Raw genomic sequence first — 18,133 nt, 5'->3', positions numbered from 1 at the left:
CATTACACATTTGTTTTGATGAAGGGAATAGTTTTACATTCTGGCGTACCTCCCCTCTCACTGCAGACTGTCACTTGAAGTAGCACTGTTCTTGAGGGCTCCAGGTGAAGGGTTTCCCATTTTGTAAAAGCTCAGGAGCTGATGCAAGCACACGAAGCAGATGACAGAAGGATCTCCTATGCAAAGGAGGCCTGAGATAATCTAGCTGGTGCCCCAGCAAAGGGACATGGTCACCATCCCATCCTGCTTCCTTCCCTCTCCCAAACAGGTTCTCTGTCTGAGGCAGACTTCTGTCTAGCAGTGGGGAGCCATCCAGTATGAGCCAACATTGAGCATAGTTCTACAGATGCCACCCCTCCCCACCGAAAAAAATAAAAGAGCCAAAGCCAAGATACTAAAGTGCTGTCTCTCCTCCTCCTCCTAAGGGTTCTTCCTTGTGACCTTTGAGGTGGTTCTGATTGTACAGCTCCAAGCCTGAACCCGAATGTGCCCCTTTCTATTCTTTTCTGGGGCCACATACATCCACACTGGTACCACCACAACCATGACTTCCTATGGAACCACAAAGTCAGGGATAGGATAGTCTGGAAAAAGGCAGGGTGAGAATTCAGAACCAAACTGGATCCCTTATGGTATCCATCTCTAGGCACAAGGAATCCAAGAGCCTTGAGCCATTTCAAGAAAGCCTTCACGGAGCTCAAACTGCTTGAGCACTACCACATGGCCGCATCTCAGCTCGCAGATTTGCCAAGAAGCAAGCCAATAAGGAGCCCATTCCTACCACCATAAGCAAATGCATTCTTTCCCCTCCCTGTAAATAACCTGTATCCCACACTAATACCTGCCTAAATCCTGCAGGGAGAAGGAAATGTGAGGCTACTCTGGGCCAGGCCAACTCACAACTCTATTCTAAACCCTGAAAACTCATCCCCAGCAAGACAGGATGACCAGACTGTCAGGGCAGAAACTACCTTCAAACCAGAATCTGTAGGGCCCTCCCAAGCTCCCCAGGCAGAGAAGCCATCTCTACAAACCCCAAAGACCAAGGAGGACTTAACTGAGAGGGAGGAGTGAAAATAACTACAAAAGAATATTCTTCCTTAAACTATGCCCTCATCCCTCTCTTCCTCACCCCCACTCCAATCCCACACATCACAGTGCCCCAGTATCATTGTGTAGAGGAGGGATCATCTGCGTATCTATCCAAAAGAGGGCAAAAGTCCTGGGCTTTAAGTGTTAATTCCGTGGACTTCAGGCTACCAAGCTGAGGAGAAATCACAGCTATCCGTGTACAACTGCCATGGTCACTGTCCTAATGACACGAGAGGCTGTACAAATACTAGGTTTATCTGAACAATTGCTTGGAACATAAGAAAACATCTAGCTTCTGTTTTGTTGTTAGTATATTTTTATTTTTCTAAAACACACCTGCAGGCCATCCTCTAAATCCATAGTCCCTTTGGGGGAGGGTGGTAGACTCCTTACAAGACCTGATGAAAATGAAAATGAAAGGATTTTTTTCCCTAGAACAATGCCCCTAACTAAGGGCTTATCCCTCCACCCCCTGCCACTAATCTTATGGTGAAGATTCCCTATCCTAAATGCTCTCAGTGACTCACTTGGGTTTGGGCTGATAAAGGAGATACAGAATCATGGCTGCTATTTAAACAAGTTATGAGGGGGAAGGTCTGGAGGCAGTGGTAATGTGAGAACTGGCAAAACAGGAGGGACACTGGGTCACTTAAAAGGATATAAACAGTGTATCATCATTGTGGTTTTCCGCCTCCAAGTTGCTACCCTGAAGCAAGCAGGAAATAGGCAAGGGACAGGCCAGCTGCCTCTATATGCACCCACACACTCTGCACTGGGAAGAACTGAGGTGTAGGAAGCATGGCCCGGCACACTCAACAATGAGCCTGGCTGGGACAACAGGAAATTCTGAAGTCTCAAGTGCTCAGGAAGAAGCATGGCCAACAGAGCACTGAGCAGGGAGATCAGAAAAGGTTGGTTTTGTTTTGGTTCAGCTGCTGCTAAGCTGAGTGAATCTCAGGACTATTTTCTCCCCTGTAAACAATGGCAAGGTAGGACCAGATTCCAGCTATTCCTCTGAAGAGTTAGTACTTTGTGATTCCACACACAGATAATATGCTCCAGAGTCCCATTCCGTGGCCAGTACCTCCTATCTCCATGGCTCCCTCATCCCCCTGCTTTCATGTACACCTGCTCTTTTCTTCTGGTTCACTGAACAGTTTGCATTTTTCTAAATTTAAGAAGATAAAAAAAATTCAAATAGTAGAGAAGTATTTGTAACGAAAAATTAGTTACCTTTGGCACCCCTCCCCTTTTAGCATAATTTAGCCTATTCCTCACAGACAGGTCAGATCTGGATGTGGAACTCTGAGACCCTTTTTCTTTTTTTTTTTTTTATTTTTTTTAATTTAATTTAATTTAATTTTATATATGAAATTTATTGTCAAATTGGTTTCCATACAACACCCAGTGCTCATCCCAAAAGGTGCCCTCTTCAATACCCATCACCCACCCTCCCCTCCCTCCCACCCCCCATCAACCCTCAGTTTGTTCTCAGTTTTTACCAGTCTCTTATGCGTTGGCTCTCTCCCACTCTAACCTCTTTTTTTTTTGTTCCTTCCCCTCCCCCATGGGTTCCTGTTAAGTTTCTCAGGATCCACATAAAAGTGAAACCATATGGTATCTGTCTTTCTCTGTATGGCTTATTTCACTTAGCATCACACTCTCCAGTTCCATCCACGTTGCTACAAAAGGCCATATTTCATTTTTTCTCATTGCCACGTAGTATTCCATTGTGTATATAAACCACAATTTCTTTATCCATTCATCAGTTGATGGACATTTAGGCTCTTTCCATAATTTGGCTATTGTTGAGAGTGCCGCTATGAACATTGGGGTACAAGTGCCCCTATGCATCAGTACTCCTGTATCCCTTGGATAAATTCCTAGCAGTGCTATTGCTGGGTCATAGGGTAGGTCTATTTTTAATTTTCTGAGGAACCTCCACACTGCTTTCCAGAGCGGCTGCACCAATTTGCATTCCCACCAACAGTGCAAGAGGGTTCCCGTTTCTCCACGTCCTCTCCAGCATCTATAGTCTCCTGATTTGTTCATTTTGGCCACTCTGACTGGCGTGAATGAGACCCTTTTTCTACCCACTTTTGAACCTTCTCCAGATGCCAGTGCCATAACCTTTCCATTACTCTACTGTTCTCAGTCCTCTCCCATCTTCTCTTCAGCCTGGGTGTGCTGATCTCTCACTTCAAACACAATCTAGCCAATTCTCCTAACAACCTATCATTTTATTCTACTGCATGCAGTGAGCAAAACCCTCAACTCTGGATCAATCTCACGTTCACCTTCTGTGCCCCGACCCTGGCTACTGCATCCTGCTGGAGGGAAGAGAGAAAATCATGTAATGATAGGATTTGGTCACTATAAAATCATGGTCTGTCAACTTGGCTGGGCCCTTGATGCTGCCCTGAAAATCTCCCATCTCTACCACTCCTTTCTTCTATTCTCTGCAACAGCTATTTCAAACTTGAGCCACTTTCCTCAAGCCTGTAACTTGATCACCACTGGCTTTACTCTCGGTAGGCAATCAGAAGAGAACTCCCATCCATCTCTACCTTCCCCTCTCCTTCCTGACAAAAACACGTGTAACACATGTCTGGTCTTTACCTTCTCCTACCTGGGTGGAAGGGGTTTCCTTTCACCTGTGCTCTGGATCTCTCCTGAGGCTCCTCTTGTATAAATGCTTTCCCCTTTCCCCTAAATCTTCAAGTTATTTCTTTCTACTGATTCTTTCCCATCAGCATTCAAATATTTGCAGGTCTTCCTGATTTCAACTCCATGTTATCTCCAACAGATTCTTTCTCTTGCCTACTGTTCCCAAAGAAACTCTAAAGGAAATGTAGCCTGAGCAGTTAGGTGCTGAACTTCAAAGCCAGACAGATGTGGGTTCAAATCTTAGTTCTAACACTTTCTAGCTATGAGATCCTGAGCCAGTTATTTTCCCTCTCTGTGCTGCAGCTTCCTCATCTGAAAAATAGGGATCATGATTAGCACCTCCCTTACTGAGTTGTTGGGAAGATTAAATGAGTCAATACATGTAAAGGGCTTAGTCAGTGCCCAGCACATAAGTGATCACGGAGTTGGCCATGCTTAGTCCTCTCTTGGTAGCCACTTCTGACATCCTGTCTACTCCTTAGTCCACTATAATATGGCTTCCTTTTCCACCACTCCTCTGAAAATGCCTTCACCAAGGGTCTGTGGTTCAGTAACTAAGTTCAAGGGATCTTTTCCAGTTTATTCATTCATTCATTCAACAGTTATTTACTGAGTGCTTACTATGTGCCAGGCTGTTCTAAGTGCTGGGGACACAGCAATGATCAAAACAGACAAAAATCCCTGCTGTCACACAGGTAATATTCTGGTGGCCGCTCACTTCTTCTAGGACCTTTTGGCAGCATCAGACACCCCTGATGTTCTTTAAACTAAACTCCGTAGCTTAGAGGACATAGCTCTCTTTGAATATGCTTCCTCATTCTCCCCTCCCTTTGCCAGCCCCTACATGCTAGTGTTCCCAGGGGTTTCCAGGCTTCCAGACTTCTCTTTTTCTCTTCACTTACACTCTCCTTGGGCAATGTCATCCACCCCACAGTAGGTTGATGATTCTCAAATCTACCTTTCCGTGCTAACTCTTCTTCTGGGACTCGGCCCACAGGCCTACACTCAAATGGCTTAGAAGCCCTTCAAATCTTAAATACGAAATTGAACTAACTCTTCATTCCTTTTCCTGGATGATCTTTTCTCTGTTTGATAACAGTATCATCTATTGATTTATCCTGACAGAAACCTCCTCCTTCTCCCACCTTTCTGTGTACATTAAAAACTCATTCACCCCATATTTATCGACTGAATACCATGTGTCAAACACTGTGCTAAGCACTGAGATTACAGCACTGAAAAAGAAAGACCCAATTAAGTCTTATAACTACAAAATCCTTATTATCTCAAAATCATGACCACCTTCCCACCTCCACTGGGTCAATGCCTTAATTCAGCCTCTCATAAATTCTCCCCTGAAAGACTACAAAACCTCTCCATTGCTTTCCCTGCATATATACCCATTTCAATCTACTATCCTCTGTGATCTTTTAAAATGAAGATCTCTGCTCGGATCCCATGCAGGGAGTCCCACAGTAACACAAAGAACTCTTTACAGAATCCTGAAATGCCACATTTTCTCCATACCTTTCTTTGCACATATTGCTTCCTCCAAGTGAAGCAAACTGCATTGCCTCCTCATCTCACCTAATTATGAAACAGCTCTGGTTTCCTTTTATAAAACTTTTCTATCATTCCCCCACCCTTTCCTAAGAGACTTTCCTATGAGGTCATGAAGCAATGTATACATACATTTTCAACACTTATCTTAATATATGCTGTTTATTTGTCTATCTCCTCACCGAGGCTGTAAGTTCCTCAACAGCAGGGACCAATCTCAGTGCCTTTGTATTTCCAGTGCCTGACACACGGTAGTCATTCAATAAATGTTTGCTGAAAAAATGAATGATGCTAGAATTAAAAAATGCACATTTAATGCTATGTATGCATAATGCTTGTGCTACATGATAATCAGGCATAAAAGGCAAATAGTTAGTGGCGAGATTACTTCTATACACCCACACCTAGTATTTGTGAAGTCCTGGAATTAGGGTGGGGAATGGTAAGAACACACCCAGGCATACAGAAAGTGTCTTTTCAGACACTACTTTGAAGACCGTTGGTCCATTAATCCAAAGATTCAGGTCTTTTTGCTTCGCTGGAAGGGGGAGCTCATTCCTGCATTAGGGTACCCAGAATCTATGTCTTTACTTCAGTGCCCAATAGCTTCTCCCTGCACCAACCTGCTCCTCCCTGAATCAAAACATTTCTATCATATCAGTGAGTTTAATTCACAGAATTTTAGCAGCATAAAGAAAACATTCATTTTGGTTATAAAGTGGCATTTGGTTTGGCTTCTGGAGTGGAAACTAGGAAAGTCAACCCAGCTTTTGGCACCCTCCTACTCTTTCAGGTATACCGTGCCCCACCCCCTTGTGTCCTGGTACTCTCCTAGGCTGGTGCCAGTGTCGGTTCTCCAAGCCTATATTATTCCCCTTCCCCTTCCACCTTTATATACGTCACATCCAGGCCTTCTCTCCCCATATTCAGGCTAATGAAAGTCCTAGAAATCATTCATTTCCCACTCATCTCTTCATTCCAACCAGAATATATTGAGCTTTTTTTTTTCTACATCAGGAACCATGCTAGGTGCTGGGGCAGTTAAAAATAAAAACAAGCCCTAGTCCCTGCCCTTGAGGAGCTCAGAGTCCAGTAGGAGACAAATAACAAACAACAATTATAAAACAGTGTGATAGGGCTAGGGTAGATATTACAGCTACCTCCACAAAGGAAGGGATGCTTCACTTTAGAGAGGACCTCTGAGCAGAACCTTGAACCCTGAGGTGGTGTTTGCCAGGCTACCAAGAGAAGAAAAGGTACTGTAAGGTTGGGAAGTAGCCAATGCAAAAGTACATTGTTGTGGATAGGGGAAGAGGCAAGGCCACCCCTATCAAACTTCTTATCCAAGTAGGAGTCTGAGAACCCAACTGCCCCGAGCCTAGAGCCTCTCCATAGTGCTGCTGAATTCAGTCTGGACCATAGTGCCTCCTCCCACAAGTCCCAAGACTTTTCACCCTTTAGAGACTACTAATACCTAATCAGAAGTGCAATCTACCTAGCCCAAAAACAAATCCTGAATGTTCTCCCTTCCACCTTCTTTTGTAAATGTTGTAGTTAAAAGTTTCCATTTTTCCTCTACTTTTAAAACTTCATCTGTTCTCCTCTCTCCTCACCCCTTGCCCACAAGAGAGCAATTCCCTGTAATTCTAGATCCCAAAAGATAACTTTGGTTAACATTTTGCACAGTCTTTCAATTTTTTTCCTAAATATATAGATTACTTTTGAAACCAAAATGAGATCTTAAACATATTAGTTTATAACTTTTTTCCACTTACCACAATAATTTGTAGATCTTTTAATGTCAATATACATAGATCTACAATCTTTACTTCTAAATGCTGAATAAAATTCCATTTTTGAAATATACTTTAAAAAGTTCAAAGTCCTAACTTGTCTTTGTGGACATCATTTTGATCTTATAAGCAATGTTCTAGTAAATATTCTCTCTCTCTCTCTCTCTCTCTCTCTCTCTCTCTCTCACACACACACACACACACACACACACACACACATTCTTTTCTTTAAGTTTATTTATTTTGTGTGTGTGAGAGAGAGAGAAGAGAGAAAGAGTGCACGTGCATGCCAGGGAGGGGCAGAAAGAGAGGAGAGGGAGAGGGTGAGAGAATGAATCCCAACCAGTCTCCACAATGTCAGCATGGAGCCCACAGCGGGGCTCAAACTCATGAACCATGAGATTATGACCTAAGCCGAAATCAAGAGTTGGATGCTTAACCAACTGAGCCACCCAGGCACCCCACATATATATATTCTTTTTTAAAGCACCTGTTGAGGGATTTCTGCAGGAAAATTCCTAAAGGTAGAAATGCGAGGCCAAAGATATGAAAAATTTCAGTTAATGACACTGCCAAATTACTCTTCCGAATTATTGTACTGATTTACATCTGAACCAACATACACAGGCCCATCTCTTCACATCCTTCCAAAACTAGACTGTCTCAATTCCTTTTTATCTGTGCCAGCTTGATAAAAAAAATATATATATATACCATTTTTTTTGTCCATATTTTACTTTTTTTCTTTAAGTTTATTTATCTTGAGAGACAGAATGTGCAAGCGAGCAGGGGAGGGTCACAGAGAGAGAGAAAATGCCAAGCAGGCTCCATGCTGCCAGTACAGAGCCCGACTCAAACTCACAAACTGTGAGATCACGACCTGAGCTGAAATCAAGAGTCAGACACTAGGGGCACCTGGGTGGATCAGTCAGGCTCTTGACTTAAGCTCGGGTCATAATCTCAGTTCGTGGGTTTGAGCCCCACATCAGGCTCTGTGCTAACAGCACAGAGCCTGCTTGGGACTCTCTCTCTCTCTGCCCCTCTTCTGCTCATGTGCTCTGTTTCTCTCTAAAAATAAACAAATTTACAAAAAGTTTTTTAAAAAGTCAGACAGTTAACCGACTGAGCCACCCAGGCATCCCTCAACTGTATTCTAAATATAATGACTGAATTTGAGAATCACTTAGCATTTACTGGCCATATATTTTGCACTTAAAAAAATTTTTTTTATTGATTTATAGAGCTCCTTTTAGAGTTTAACCTTGTCTTTTAAGGTTGCAAGCGTTTCCCCCATTTGGTCCTTTATTTTTTTAACCTTATGGCTCTCTTGCTTTGATTTTTATGTAGTCGAATCTGCTTGTCTTTCACTTTATGTAGTCAAATCTGTTTGTCTTTTCCTTTATCTGTTTGCTTAAAAAGGCTTCCTCTGCCTCTGGGGCCATATGAACATTCTTTTAGTATTCTTCTAATAATTTTATGGCATAGCCTTTATCTTTAGATCTTTAATCCACCTGGAATTTACTTTTGTGTTTGATATGAGGTATAGGTTTAAATTCATGTTTTCCAAATGGATAACCAATCATCCACACATATTTATTGACTAAACATCTTTTCACTTTTGATTAGAAATGTTTCCTTTACCATGTATTAAATTCTCCCAGGCATATGAACTCTTGCTGGTCTCTGGAGCTTATTTTCATGGCAGTCCAACAGGAGGATCTACGATGTCATAGTGCTATCATCTTTTGTCATTCTGCCCAGTATATAGACACCTCTGCTCATTTCTGTTCTGGACCCACACTCCCATTCCTACAAATGTTGTTTCCTCTCCTCCACCAAGCCACCTGGACTACACATCACCCACCTCCACAAGCCCTCTGGAATCCTGTTCCATGGTTGATGAACTACCAACATCCTGAGTCTATTTCCTTTTAACTGAAGTAAGGCTCTCCCCAGGAATACTATTTCCCCTACAACTTGCTCTGAGAGGCAGCTTCTTCTCAGCTGCTTCCAGGACATCTAGCTTCTACCATCGAGTAAAAAAAAACAAAAACAAAAAACCACCTCTTTTCTCTGGCCCATGACATTCAGTTGTAAAATCTTGAGCTTCTCCTTGCCACCAACACTCTGCAACATCCTGGTCACCTCTTTATTTACCCAAGATTTTGGAACCTGGTCCCCAGTCTTCCTCTCCATTCCAAGGTTGACTATCATCCTAGGTAATTTCAACACTCAAGAGGAAGAACTAACCCACATTCTAGCATAGCAGTTACCCAACAACACCTTAACACCCTCTCATGGTCACCTTTTGAATCTTCCTGTCCCCTGGAGGTGTTCCAACTCATTCTCTCAAGCTTCTGTACCATATTCCTGATCCACCCTAGCTCTGTGTGCTTCAACCAGTGACTGAGTTTCTTAAATACATGACATGAAGGCTTCTTTCCTGACAGCTCTTCCCATGTACAGTTCTTCCCATGTGGATTACTACTTGTGTCCCCATCAACTACTACTTTCAAAGATGATAGGGGGCGCCTGGGTGGCGCAGTCGGTTAAGCGTCCGACTTCAGCCAGGTCACGATCTCGCGGTCCGTGAGTTCGAGCCCCGCGTCGGGCTCTGGGCTGATGGCTCGGAGCCTGGAGCCTGTTCCCGATTCTGTGTCTCTCTCTCTCTCTGCCCCTCCCCCGTTCATGCTCTGTCTCTCTCTGTCCCAAAAATAAATAAATGTTGGAAAAAAAAAATTTAAAAAAAAAAAAAAAAAAAAAGAAAAATGATAGGACAGCTTTTAACGGAAGTCTTCTCAAAATGTAGTCTCCCCTCCACTCCAACACATACACTTGGGCCAGGTGTTCCCAAAGCATTTTGTATCTATCAGCAAAAATCACTTTACTGATACTTTACTGTAGGTCTGTATTCCCACTTCTAGAGACTGTAAATTCTTTAAGGACAAGGACAGTTCAATTCATATTCTTGGACAAGTGCTGACAAATTATAGTTGCTTAATAAATACTACTTGTACTAAGGATGGATGGAAAGAAGGAAGCTGGCCAGAAATACTACTGGAATCTGATAATGATGGGCCCAGGATCAAAACATTCATAATGTGAGTGCTAATGATTAAGCAATTAGATGTTAGAAGTTATTATCTGAGGTAATTAATGCTAAAGTATGATCAAAGCTTACTCCTACCAAAGGCCAGTAGTTTTCCAAATTGCTAACTGGTATAACACTTGGTGAAAATATTTGTAAGTAGTAGATTGCCCTAAGATTGCACATTGAAAAGAGCACAATCTCTGTAGACAAACAGACTTGACTGGAATTTCTGCCCCACCACTACTGGCTGTGAAACCCCGTACATGTTGCTTAGCCTCTGTGAGTCTCAGTTCTCAAAGATGGAGATAACACCAACCTAACAGAGCTGTTGCAAAGATTAAAGGGCATAACACATAGCAAGCGCCAGACACTCTTTAATAAATGCTAGTTTCCTTCCACCTTCTACTTCCTTTTTCTTAAAAAGTCAGTTTTGCCACTTTGCCGGAGGAGCCCAGCATCCGGGTGCCTCGTGGGATAACCACACCATAGGAACAGCTTCTGTGAGGGCTTTTCATGAGCTTCTCACAGGAGCCTGAAGGCTCCACTACTGTGTGATGTCACTCTGTATGGCAAATAGGCTGAGACTTTAACATATAAAAGGGACATGAACTTAGAACTCTGAATCAAACTAGGACTGTGGCTCTAGTCCAAAGACCAAAGCCACTAATGTGGATCTTAGTACTAGCTACTACCAGGACAAGGTCAAATATGACAATAGTTATTTCATCTAGGACACAAGGTACCTGATAAGCCATCTCCTTTGCTTCCAAAGCTTTACACAAAAGGGAAGGCTGCTTACTGACACCAAAGGTGGTAAGCACCCAAACTTCCCGCATCCAAGCACACACTTCCAAAGACAAGAGTTCTACACCATACCCAAGTCTAATCACCTTCAGGAAGTGGACATAACAATAGCACACCACTATGGGCTAGGGATCAGGGCTGAGTGCAAAGCTAAGCTTAAGCAATAACAAAAGCTTTAAACAGAAGCAAAGGAAATGAAAAAGAGAAGTTGACACAGGAATGGGTCTTATTCACTATAGCCAGGAATTGAGAAGGAAAGCAAATCCATTTCTCTATTATGATGGATTATAGATGTATAAACCTTGAGGCAGATCACAGAAAACCCTGCACACATAAGACTATCACCTCTACAGATCCAACCTCCTCTAGTCAGCTGACTTTGCTGTCAGGGGCCCCACGAAGGTGGGAGAAAACTCCTAATCCAACGGGCTAAACCTCTTGGTGATGCATATTGACTTCTCATTTATTTCCAGGGCCGGCAGAGGAAATTTAGGAAAATGCAGAAACATAAAAGTAACCTCTTTCACTTCTAAAAGAAGTACTGGTGGGCAATAAAACTCCTTTTCTTCTGTGTAATCCACAGGAAAAGGATTGAGGTTTATGCCTTTAACAGGCTAAGAAATCGACAATGAGCCCCAGTAAAAAACTGTGCAGCCATAAGAAAAAAAGAATTCACACTTGCTGATAAAAACAAAACACAAAAACAAAGTACCAATCGGCAAAAAACCTGCAATGCCCTGCTTCACTCTTCTGTTCTGAGATGAGGAAGTCAGGCGGAAGCAGATGGGAGGAACGGCAGCTCTGAGGCTTAGACTTAGTTTTTGTTGTTTTATTTTAAAATCACCAAGTTCTTCCTTCTACTGTATCTTCCTTCAAAGATTGTAAAAACATTCATCACTATCTCCCTGTTATCTTCAGAAATGCTTGGAATGTAGAAGGATTAAAAAAGGAGCAGCAACTACTTGGCAATTAGGTGATTTGCATGAGGGCACATAGTTAAACAAGTGATTGCTAAATATTCTCTGGCTGACTCCTGAATAAATCTTGAGTCTACTGTATAGGTTTTCAAGCAGAATATCCAGGGGGAGCAATGATAGCTCAAGGAAATGAGACTTGAATTTTTCATAAACCAGGCCGAGGCTACCCACACACATCCTGATCAAGATGAGCTTCGTGGAGTCAGTACTATCCCAAGCTATTGGGGAAATATTATGATTTAACAATAAAGAAAACACAAGGTTGTGGGAAGAGAGGCTGGTGGTGGCCAAGTTAGTCTAGGCCCTGGAATTCAACATGGAGCACAATTATTTTGGCCCTCACAAAAACTATGCTCCTGCTACCCATCCCCTTCCAAATTTTCCTATTTCTCCTCCTTATATATTCCTCCATTTTCCACATACCCCTTCACAAGAAAAGTAACTCAACTGCAAAACACTCTTCCTGCATGGTTTTCTTCCTCTTAGCTTTAAAACAATAAACTTAGGGGCCATCAAGGCTTCGCAGGAATAACCTGTCCTTGGTTAAAGTGTACATAGCCACTAGTACAATTAGAGTGCAGCACTAATTAGCATTGCTCCTGCTCCCCACCCCTGCTGCCCAACCTTATCTGTTTCCCTCCTACACTCCCTAGATGCACTTCCAAGGCATCTCCAAGTTTGTGAGAAGACTAGTCCCAGTTGGGACCACAGCATAGTGTGATCCTCCTTTCCCTGGAATCACATGCTAATACTCCAAATTTAAAACTTGAAAGTCAATCATTTCTAAATGAAACCTGCAAATCATCTCCTTTATGATGATCTTAGAAATAGAAAAAATCATGGCACTTTCTACTTTATACAAAGTAGCCCTTTTAATATATCCAACAAATAATTAAGTATCTATTATATTTCAGGCATCGCAATAGAAGGCATGGCCAAAGGAGGTATTTTAGGAGATTTAGGTTGTAATAAACTATGCCACTTACTAACTAGTCACTTGTTTCATATCTGAGGATGAGCAAATCAAATATTGATAATGATTGCAGAAGGATCCAGATAGTCACATAATAATCTTCCTTCCATTCTAGAACAAAAGGAGTTATTCTGTTCAGGGACAATGGTATCCTAAGTAATTCACAGGTATGAGTGTGTGAATATCACAACTAGATGCAAACTTCTAATAACCATTAAATACTACAGCTTCAATCAACTAGTTTCAGAAAAGCAAAGACTTCAGCCAAATGGCATAATCAGACTTAGCACTTTACCTGAAAAACTTGGGCTTTATCAACTCCACCAGGTACCCAAAAAATGCATTCGAGGCAATGTCAGATAGGTACCATCCCAAGGAAGCAGATTTTTGAGTCATAAACAAGATGTGGCTCAATAATCAAAACAGGGAGGTAGGTTCACTCAAGTATCTAGAGCTTAAAATAATTCCATTTAACAGGTTTAACAACATGCAACACACACCCTCCAGTTGGCAGAAACACCTCTAACAACAAAAACAGGTAGCAAATACTAAACACCTTCCTAGACCATTCAGCAATCAGTGGACTACAGCTAACTCCTGAAGGTGAATTCAGAATCAAATCAAACCTCCAAAAGAGATTTGTTTTTCAGAGAAGTATGGATTCCACTGAATTCCAGGTTCAGATCAAAACCAGAAGTTGTGCTACATTAAAAAGAACACTGGCCCGGAACCTACAAGGAAGTTAGGTGGAAGAAGGAGATGGAAAGCTGTCAGCCAAGATTTAAATTGCATACGTTGTTTTCTTTCCTAAAATCAGCCCCATACAGAAATATGGTCTGGTGGGCCTTGCTGATGTTGCTTTCCCCTCCAGGGATTCATCCTTGTTTTTGCAGAAGAAGGATTATAGTTCAAGCCATCTGAAAGCCTCCCAGGAGACTAATGTTTCAAAGGAAAGACTCCAGAAGAAGAATAAAGAAGGAAGCTACTTCTGTGTCTTTGGTAATGTTCATCCAAACCAGTTTTCATTATCTCTCAAGGGATAAGAACCCTCAAATACAGCACATTCATTCACAGTAAGGTAACAAATTGAAATAAACATCTTATTTAGTTTCTTATCTGTCTCTAAATCTTTTATTAGAGAATTCACAGGACCCATTGTCACATATTATCCCCATTTCTATTTTCTTCATTAAACTCTAGACCTATAGCAATGGAGGTAAAGGCTTAATTTAGAAATACAGGAATTATCCTAATTTATACAACAGTGGCAAACATTCTAATTATCTTTTGGGCATTTTAAAATACATTGTGTCCTTTTGTTTCATATTTCTCTGACTGGACTGCAAAGCTTGAGCCTACTTTTTTTTTTTAACTTTAATTTTTTTTTTTTTTTTTGAGACAGAGCAAGAGAGAGGGCACAAGTGAACGAGAGGCAGAGAGAGAGAGAGAGAGGGAATCCCACGAGGGGCATAGAGAGAGAGAAGCGGGGCTCACATTCACCCGAAGAGATAATGATCTGAGCCTAAGTCAGATGCTTAATGGACTGAGCCACCCAGGCGCCCAAGCCTACTACTTCTGAGCATACTTTTCTTGTAACCTCCAGAGTGCCTGGCACTGGAACAGGCACACACCAGTTAGATGACAATTTTTTTTTTCTTGCACAAGTCAGGCCCTAACTGCTCTATACCAAAATAAACATTTTGACTGCCAATCTTGTCTAAGGCATTACTTGTCATAAAGGATTCCGAGAAATACGTGACCTACCACACACACACACACACACACACACACACACACACACACAAATACCCTTTTATCCTCCCCAGCCTAATCCATCTTATCAGTTGAGAACTACCCTGATGCTGAGACTCTTATTTCTTTGCCTCAATTATCTGTCACTCTCTCAGTACCATCTGTTTAATGAAATGCCTTTAATTCTATAAATCAAATGAGAACATTTGCAAAAGTAATTCAATCGCACTTGAAACACAGTACAAAATGATGTTAATCATATGGCCCAATCATAAATATGGCTTCCCCATTAACACCTATACATCGTCACTTGAGAACTAAATTCCAAAATAGTTTCAAGAAAACTCTAAATTTTAAGCCCAGAAAGTAGAATTGTATCCCTATCTGTTGCTGACTCTACTTACCAATTTGCTGTGAAATAATAATCCTCAAACACAATTTTCAGCAACTGACTGAAAGAAAACTGCCAACCCCTTCTGTTTTAGATGAAACCAATATCCAAAGCACTCCTGACTTCAGTCTCGCTTTCCCCAACCTCATTCTGTAAGGGTTAAATTGTACTGTAGGGCTAACGCTTAGCTTGAAAGATAACAACTTTGTTCTGACACTGAAGGTCAAAAGATAACAGCCTTGCTTTTACTCTTGTAAATCATACTTCATACTCTTGTGAATCAGGCTTTACCAATGAAGGAAACAAAAGCTCAAAAAAAGAGCATCAGAGACAAGGTCAAGGAGATCCACTGGTTGCAACTTAGTGGCAGAAAGTCTAAAATAATCACCTCATTTGATAACTGTTTCTGACTCATCTGGCAACTGTTTCTAACTCATCTGGGAACTGTTTCTCTGTTCTGTTCCCAGATAATGATAAAACGATGTGATCGGTTTTAAAAACTCTGTACCCCGGCTGTTCGGGGCCACACTCTTATCAAGAGTGTTGGTCCCGATTGGTCGGCCTTGCCTCTGTTGTAATAAACTTTGTTGTGACTGTCACTGGTGCCCGTAGCATTCTGTTTCAGGAGTCGTGTGGATGCAACAATTCTTCCTCACTCTCAACACACACACCCTCAAAGCACTTTGAGCTCAGTCAGAACCATCTGTACCTCTGGTCAAGCCTTGCTTCCTCTCTGGAATACTCTTTCAGTCCTGGCCAATTTACATCCACCACCCCACAATAAGTGGCTGCTCAAAATTCATTTCCCTATGGAAGTGTTCTCTGATTTCTCTCACTGGGCATGCTATGTGTCAGACACTTTTATGTAATTTTGCACAGACCAATTCATCTCCAATGTCTTATCTTGCCAATTTTTGGTGTCAGCTCTATTGTCCTCTCCCCAGTCCTAGTCACAGCCTCACTAGGACCCTGCGACACTTGCGCACGGTCGGAGGGATCACCTTCGATGTCTCCAGGCACAGTACTTTCAGCAATTTGATATCCAGATTGAACTGTAGTCCTGCGGCAGGCATTCTTGGTGAAACAGAGCCAGGGGACAGGATTACGGAGAAATCCTGGCTCCAGAAGTCAGCTCAGCGAAGTAGAGAATGGAGCTGGGGACGCTGAGATGACGGCTGGAGAAAAGGCGCAGGAGGAAGTGGAGGCCAGAGGGCTGTGACTAGACGACAGGGTTGGGCAGGAGCCAAAAGGAGGGCGTCTCAGGAGGTCTGGCGAGCTGCCCCCGGGCAGGACCTCTGAGAGCCGGGAACGAGGCGGGGGCAGGTCCGACTCACTTGTGGGTTCAGGAGGCTGCCAAGAGCTGGAGCCGAAGAGCAGGTCGCGGTAGCGCTGGAAGGCCTCGTCGAGGACGGAGCAGCCCGGCTGCGCGGCAGAACTGACGTGGTACTGGAACTGGAAGTTGTACGGAAAGATGGCGTAGTGCGAATCGGAGGTTTGGATGTACTGGGGCCATGGCCAGAGGGCCTGCGCCTGGCGGGCGAACGCTGCCGCCAGCAGCAGCGAAAAACAGAGCCCGCAGCCCGCCATGGCCCGCCGGTCCCCTCGTTCTCGGCCGGCCGGGCCACGTGAGCCCCCGGTCAGCTGAGCGGCGCCCGCGTGACTATCGGCGTGCCACGTGACCGGCCGACACCCCACCCCCCCCACCCCCCTTACGCCGCGACCCCGGAGGACCAGCTCCCTGCCCCTCCTCTCACGGAGCAGTGCGGCGGTGACGAAGACCGCCCTGTGGCCGCGCCTCGGGCGACCTGGAGCTAGTAGGCGCGGGCGCCGGGTAGGAGGGTGGCGTGGGCGAGCGGGAAGGGACAGTCTCCCAGCCTGAAGCGCGAACGAGATGGGAGGTGGAGGACGTCCTGGGCCCAGAGAACTTCAGAAGCAGAAAAGCTGGAGGATGAAAACCACAGGTCGTGGTGATGTGAAATGCTGGGGGGCGGAAAGGGGCTGGAATTGGAGAGTCTGACTGGCTCTGCTTGACAGTTATCACGAGATCACAAAAATGTGATGTATTTATGACTGGAAAAAATCTGTACTTTTCAGAGCGAGCTGGAGGCATCCCATTCCCCGCTTCTAGCATGGGCTCTTGCCCTGATGGTTGATAATCTCTTAGTAATTGCCCCCAAGTCCCCTCCCCCCCAAACAGTATATACTTACTGCAAGCATTTAGACATTGCTTAGATTTTGGGTGCAAGATTGGGAATACCCAGAGATAAAGACAGGCCCCTGCACGGGCTTACATAGCAATCCCAAGAGTCAGCACTTTGTTTTGTGGACAATTGAAAATCATCCCAAAGACTTGGCCTTTTAGCAATCTCACGTTGAATGGTTGCATGGATAAACTAGTTAAGGGGCCCTTTTTTATTGCAAGTGGAAGATAATGACAGCTTGAACAGCTGTACAGCAGCAAGAGGACTGTAGATCCAGGAAATAATGGGTATCCAGAATCGGAGGGGTAAATACAAGAGCAGCAGGTCGAAGTGTGATTTCAGGACTGAGCATGTGGGAAGGCACTCCTTTATGTGATATTCAACGTGTACCAAGGGAAAGGAGTCATTTACTTAAGTCACAGAATGAAGGAGCTGAACTCTGAATAAAGAGATTGTAAAAATTACTAATGAAAATACAAAGATTTTTCTTGAGAGAATATTTTAAACATATTATCCTCTAAGAAATACATCAATCAGAAAAGTAATGAACAACCATTAAAAACTTAAAGTCATAATCCATGTAAATGTTTAGAAACAAGATAGAGATAGTAGCAAAAATTAAAATTAAAGTTATTTAACAGTGTGAATTCTTTAAATTAATATATATACATTGCCATCAATTTTAACAGATGAATAACAAGAATAAGGACACAGATAATCTAGTATATGATATTTGGTTGTTTTTTGCTATTTTTCCTTTTATTAAAAAGAGCTTGTTAAATGAATGAAACATAATTTAATTTCATATCTATAGCTTCTAATAAAATTAGTT

At 42.9% G+C, this 18,133-nt stretch overlaps 1 protein-coding gene across 3 annotated transcripts in view; it reads right to left on the bottom strand.

Moving 5' to 3' along the window:
• HEXA (hexosaminidase subunit alpha) overlaps positions 1–16,765 on the bottom strand; it is a 44,911-nt gene extending 28,146 nt beyond the window's left edge. Inside the window, exon 1 of one of the 3 annotated variants that reach the window (XM_030317769.1) lies at positions 16,435–16,765. In XM_030317769.1, the coding sequence (XP_030173629.1) occupies positions 16,435–16,687 (253 nt within the window). In that variant the 5' untranslated portion in view covers positions 16,688–16,765. Of the gene's footprint in view, positions 1–49; positions 2,353–16,434 lie in introns of those variants that run through there. The other 2 variants (XM_030317768.1, XM_032593599.1) reach the window with 2 other exon arrangements.
• Between the last annotated feature and the right edge of the window lie 1,368 nt (positions 16,766–18,133).

Source organism: Lynx canadensis, chromosome B3 (assembly GCF_007474595.2).
Source record: "Lynx canadensis isolate LIC74 chromosome B3, mLynCan4.pri.v2, whole genome shotgun sequence".
NCBI classification, from domain to species: Eukaryota; Metazoa; Chordata; class Mammalia; order Carnivora; family Felidae; genus Lynx; species Lynx canadensis.
The sequence above is the reverse complement of the archived record's forward strand: the minus strand, read 5'-3'. Positions and strand labels throughout refer to the sequence as shown.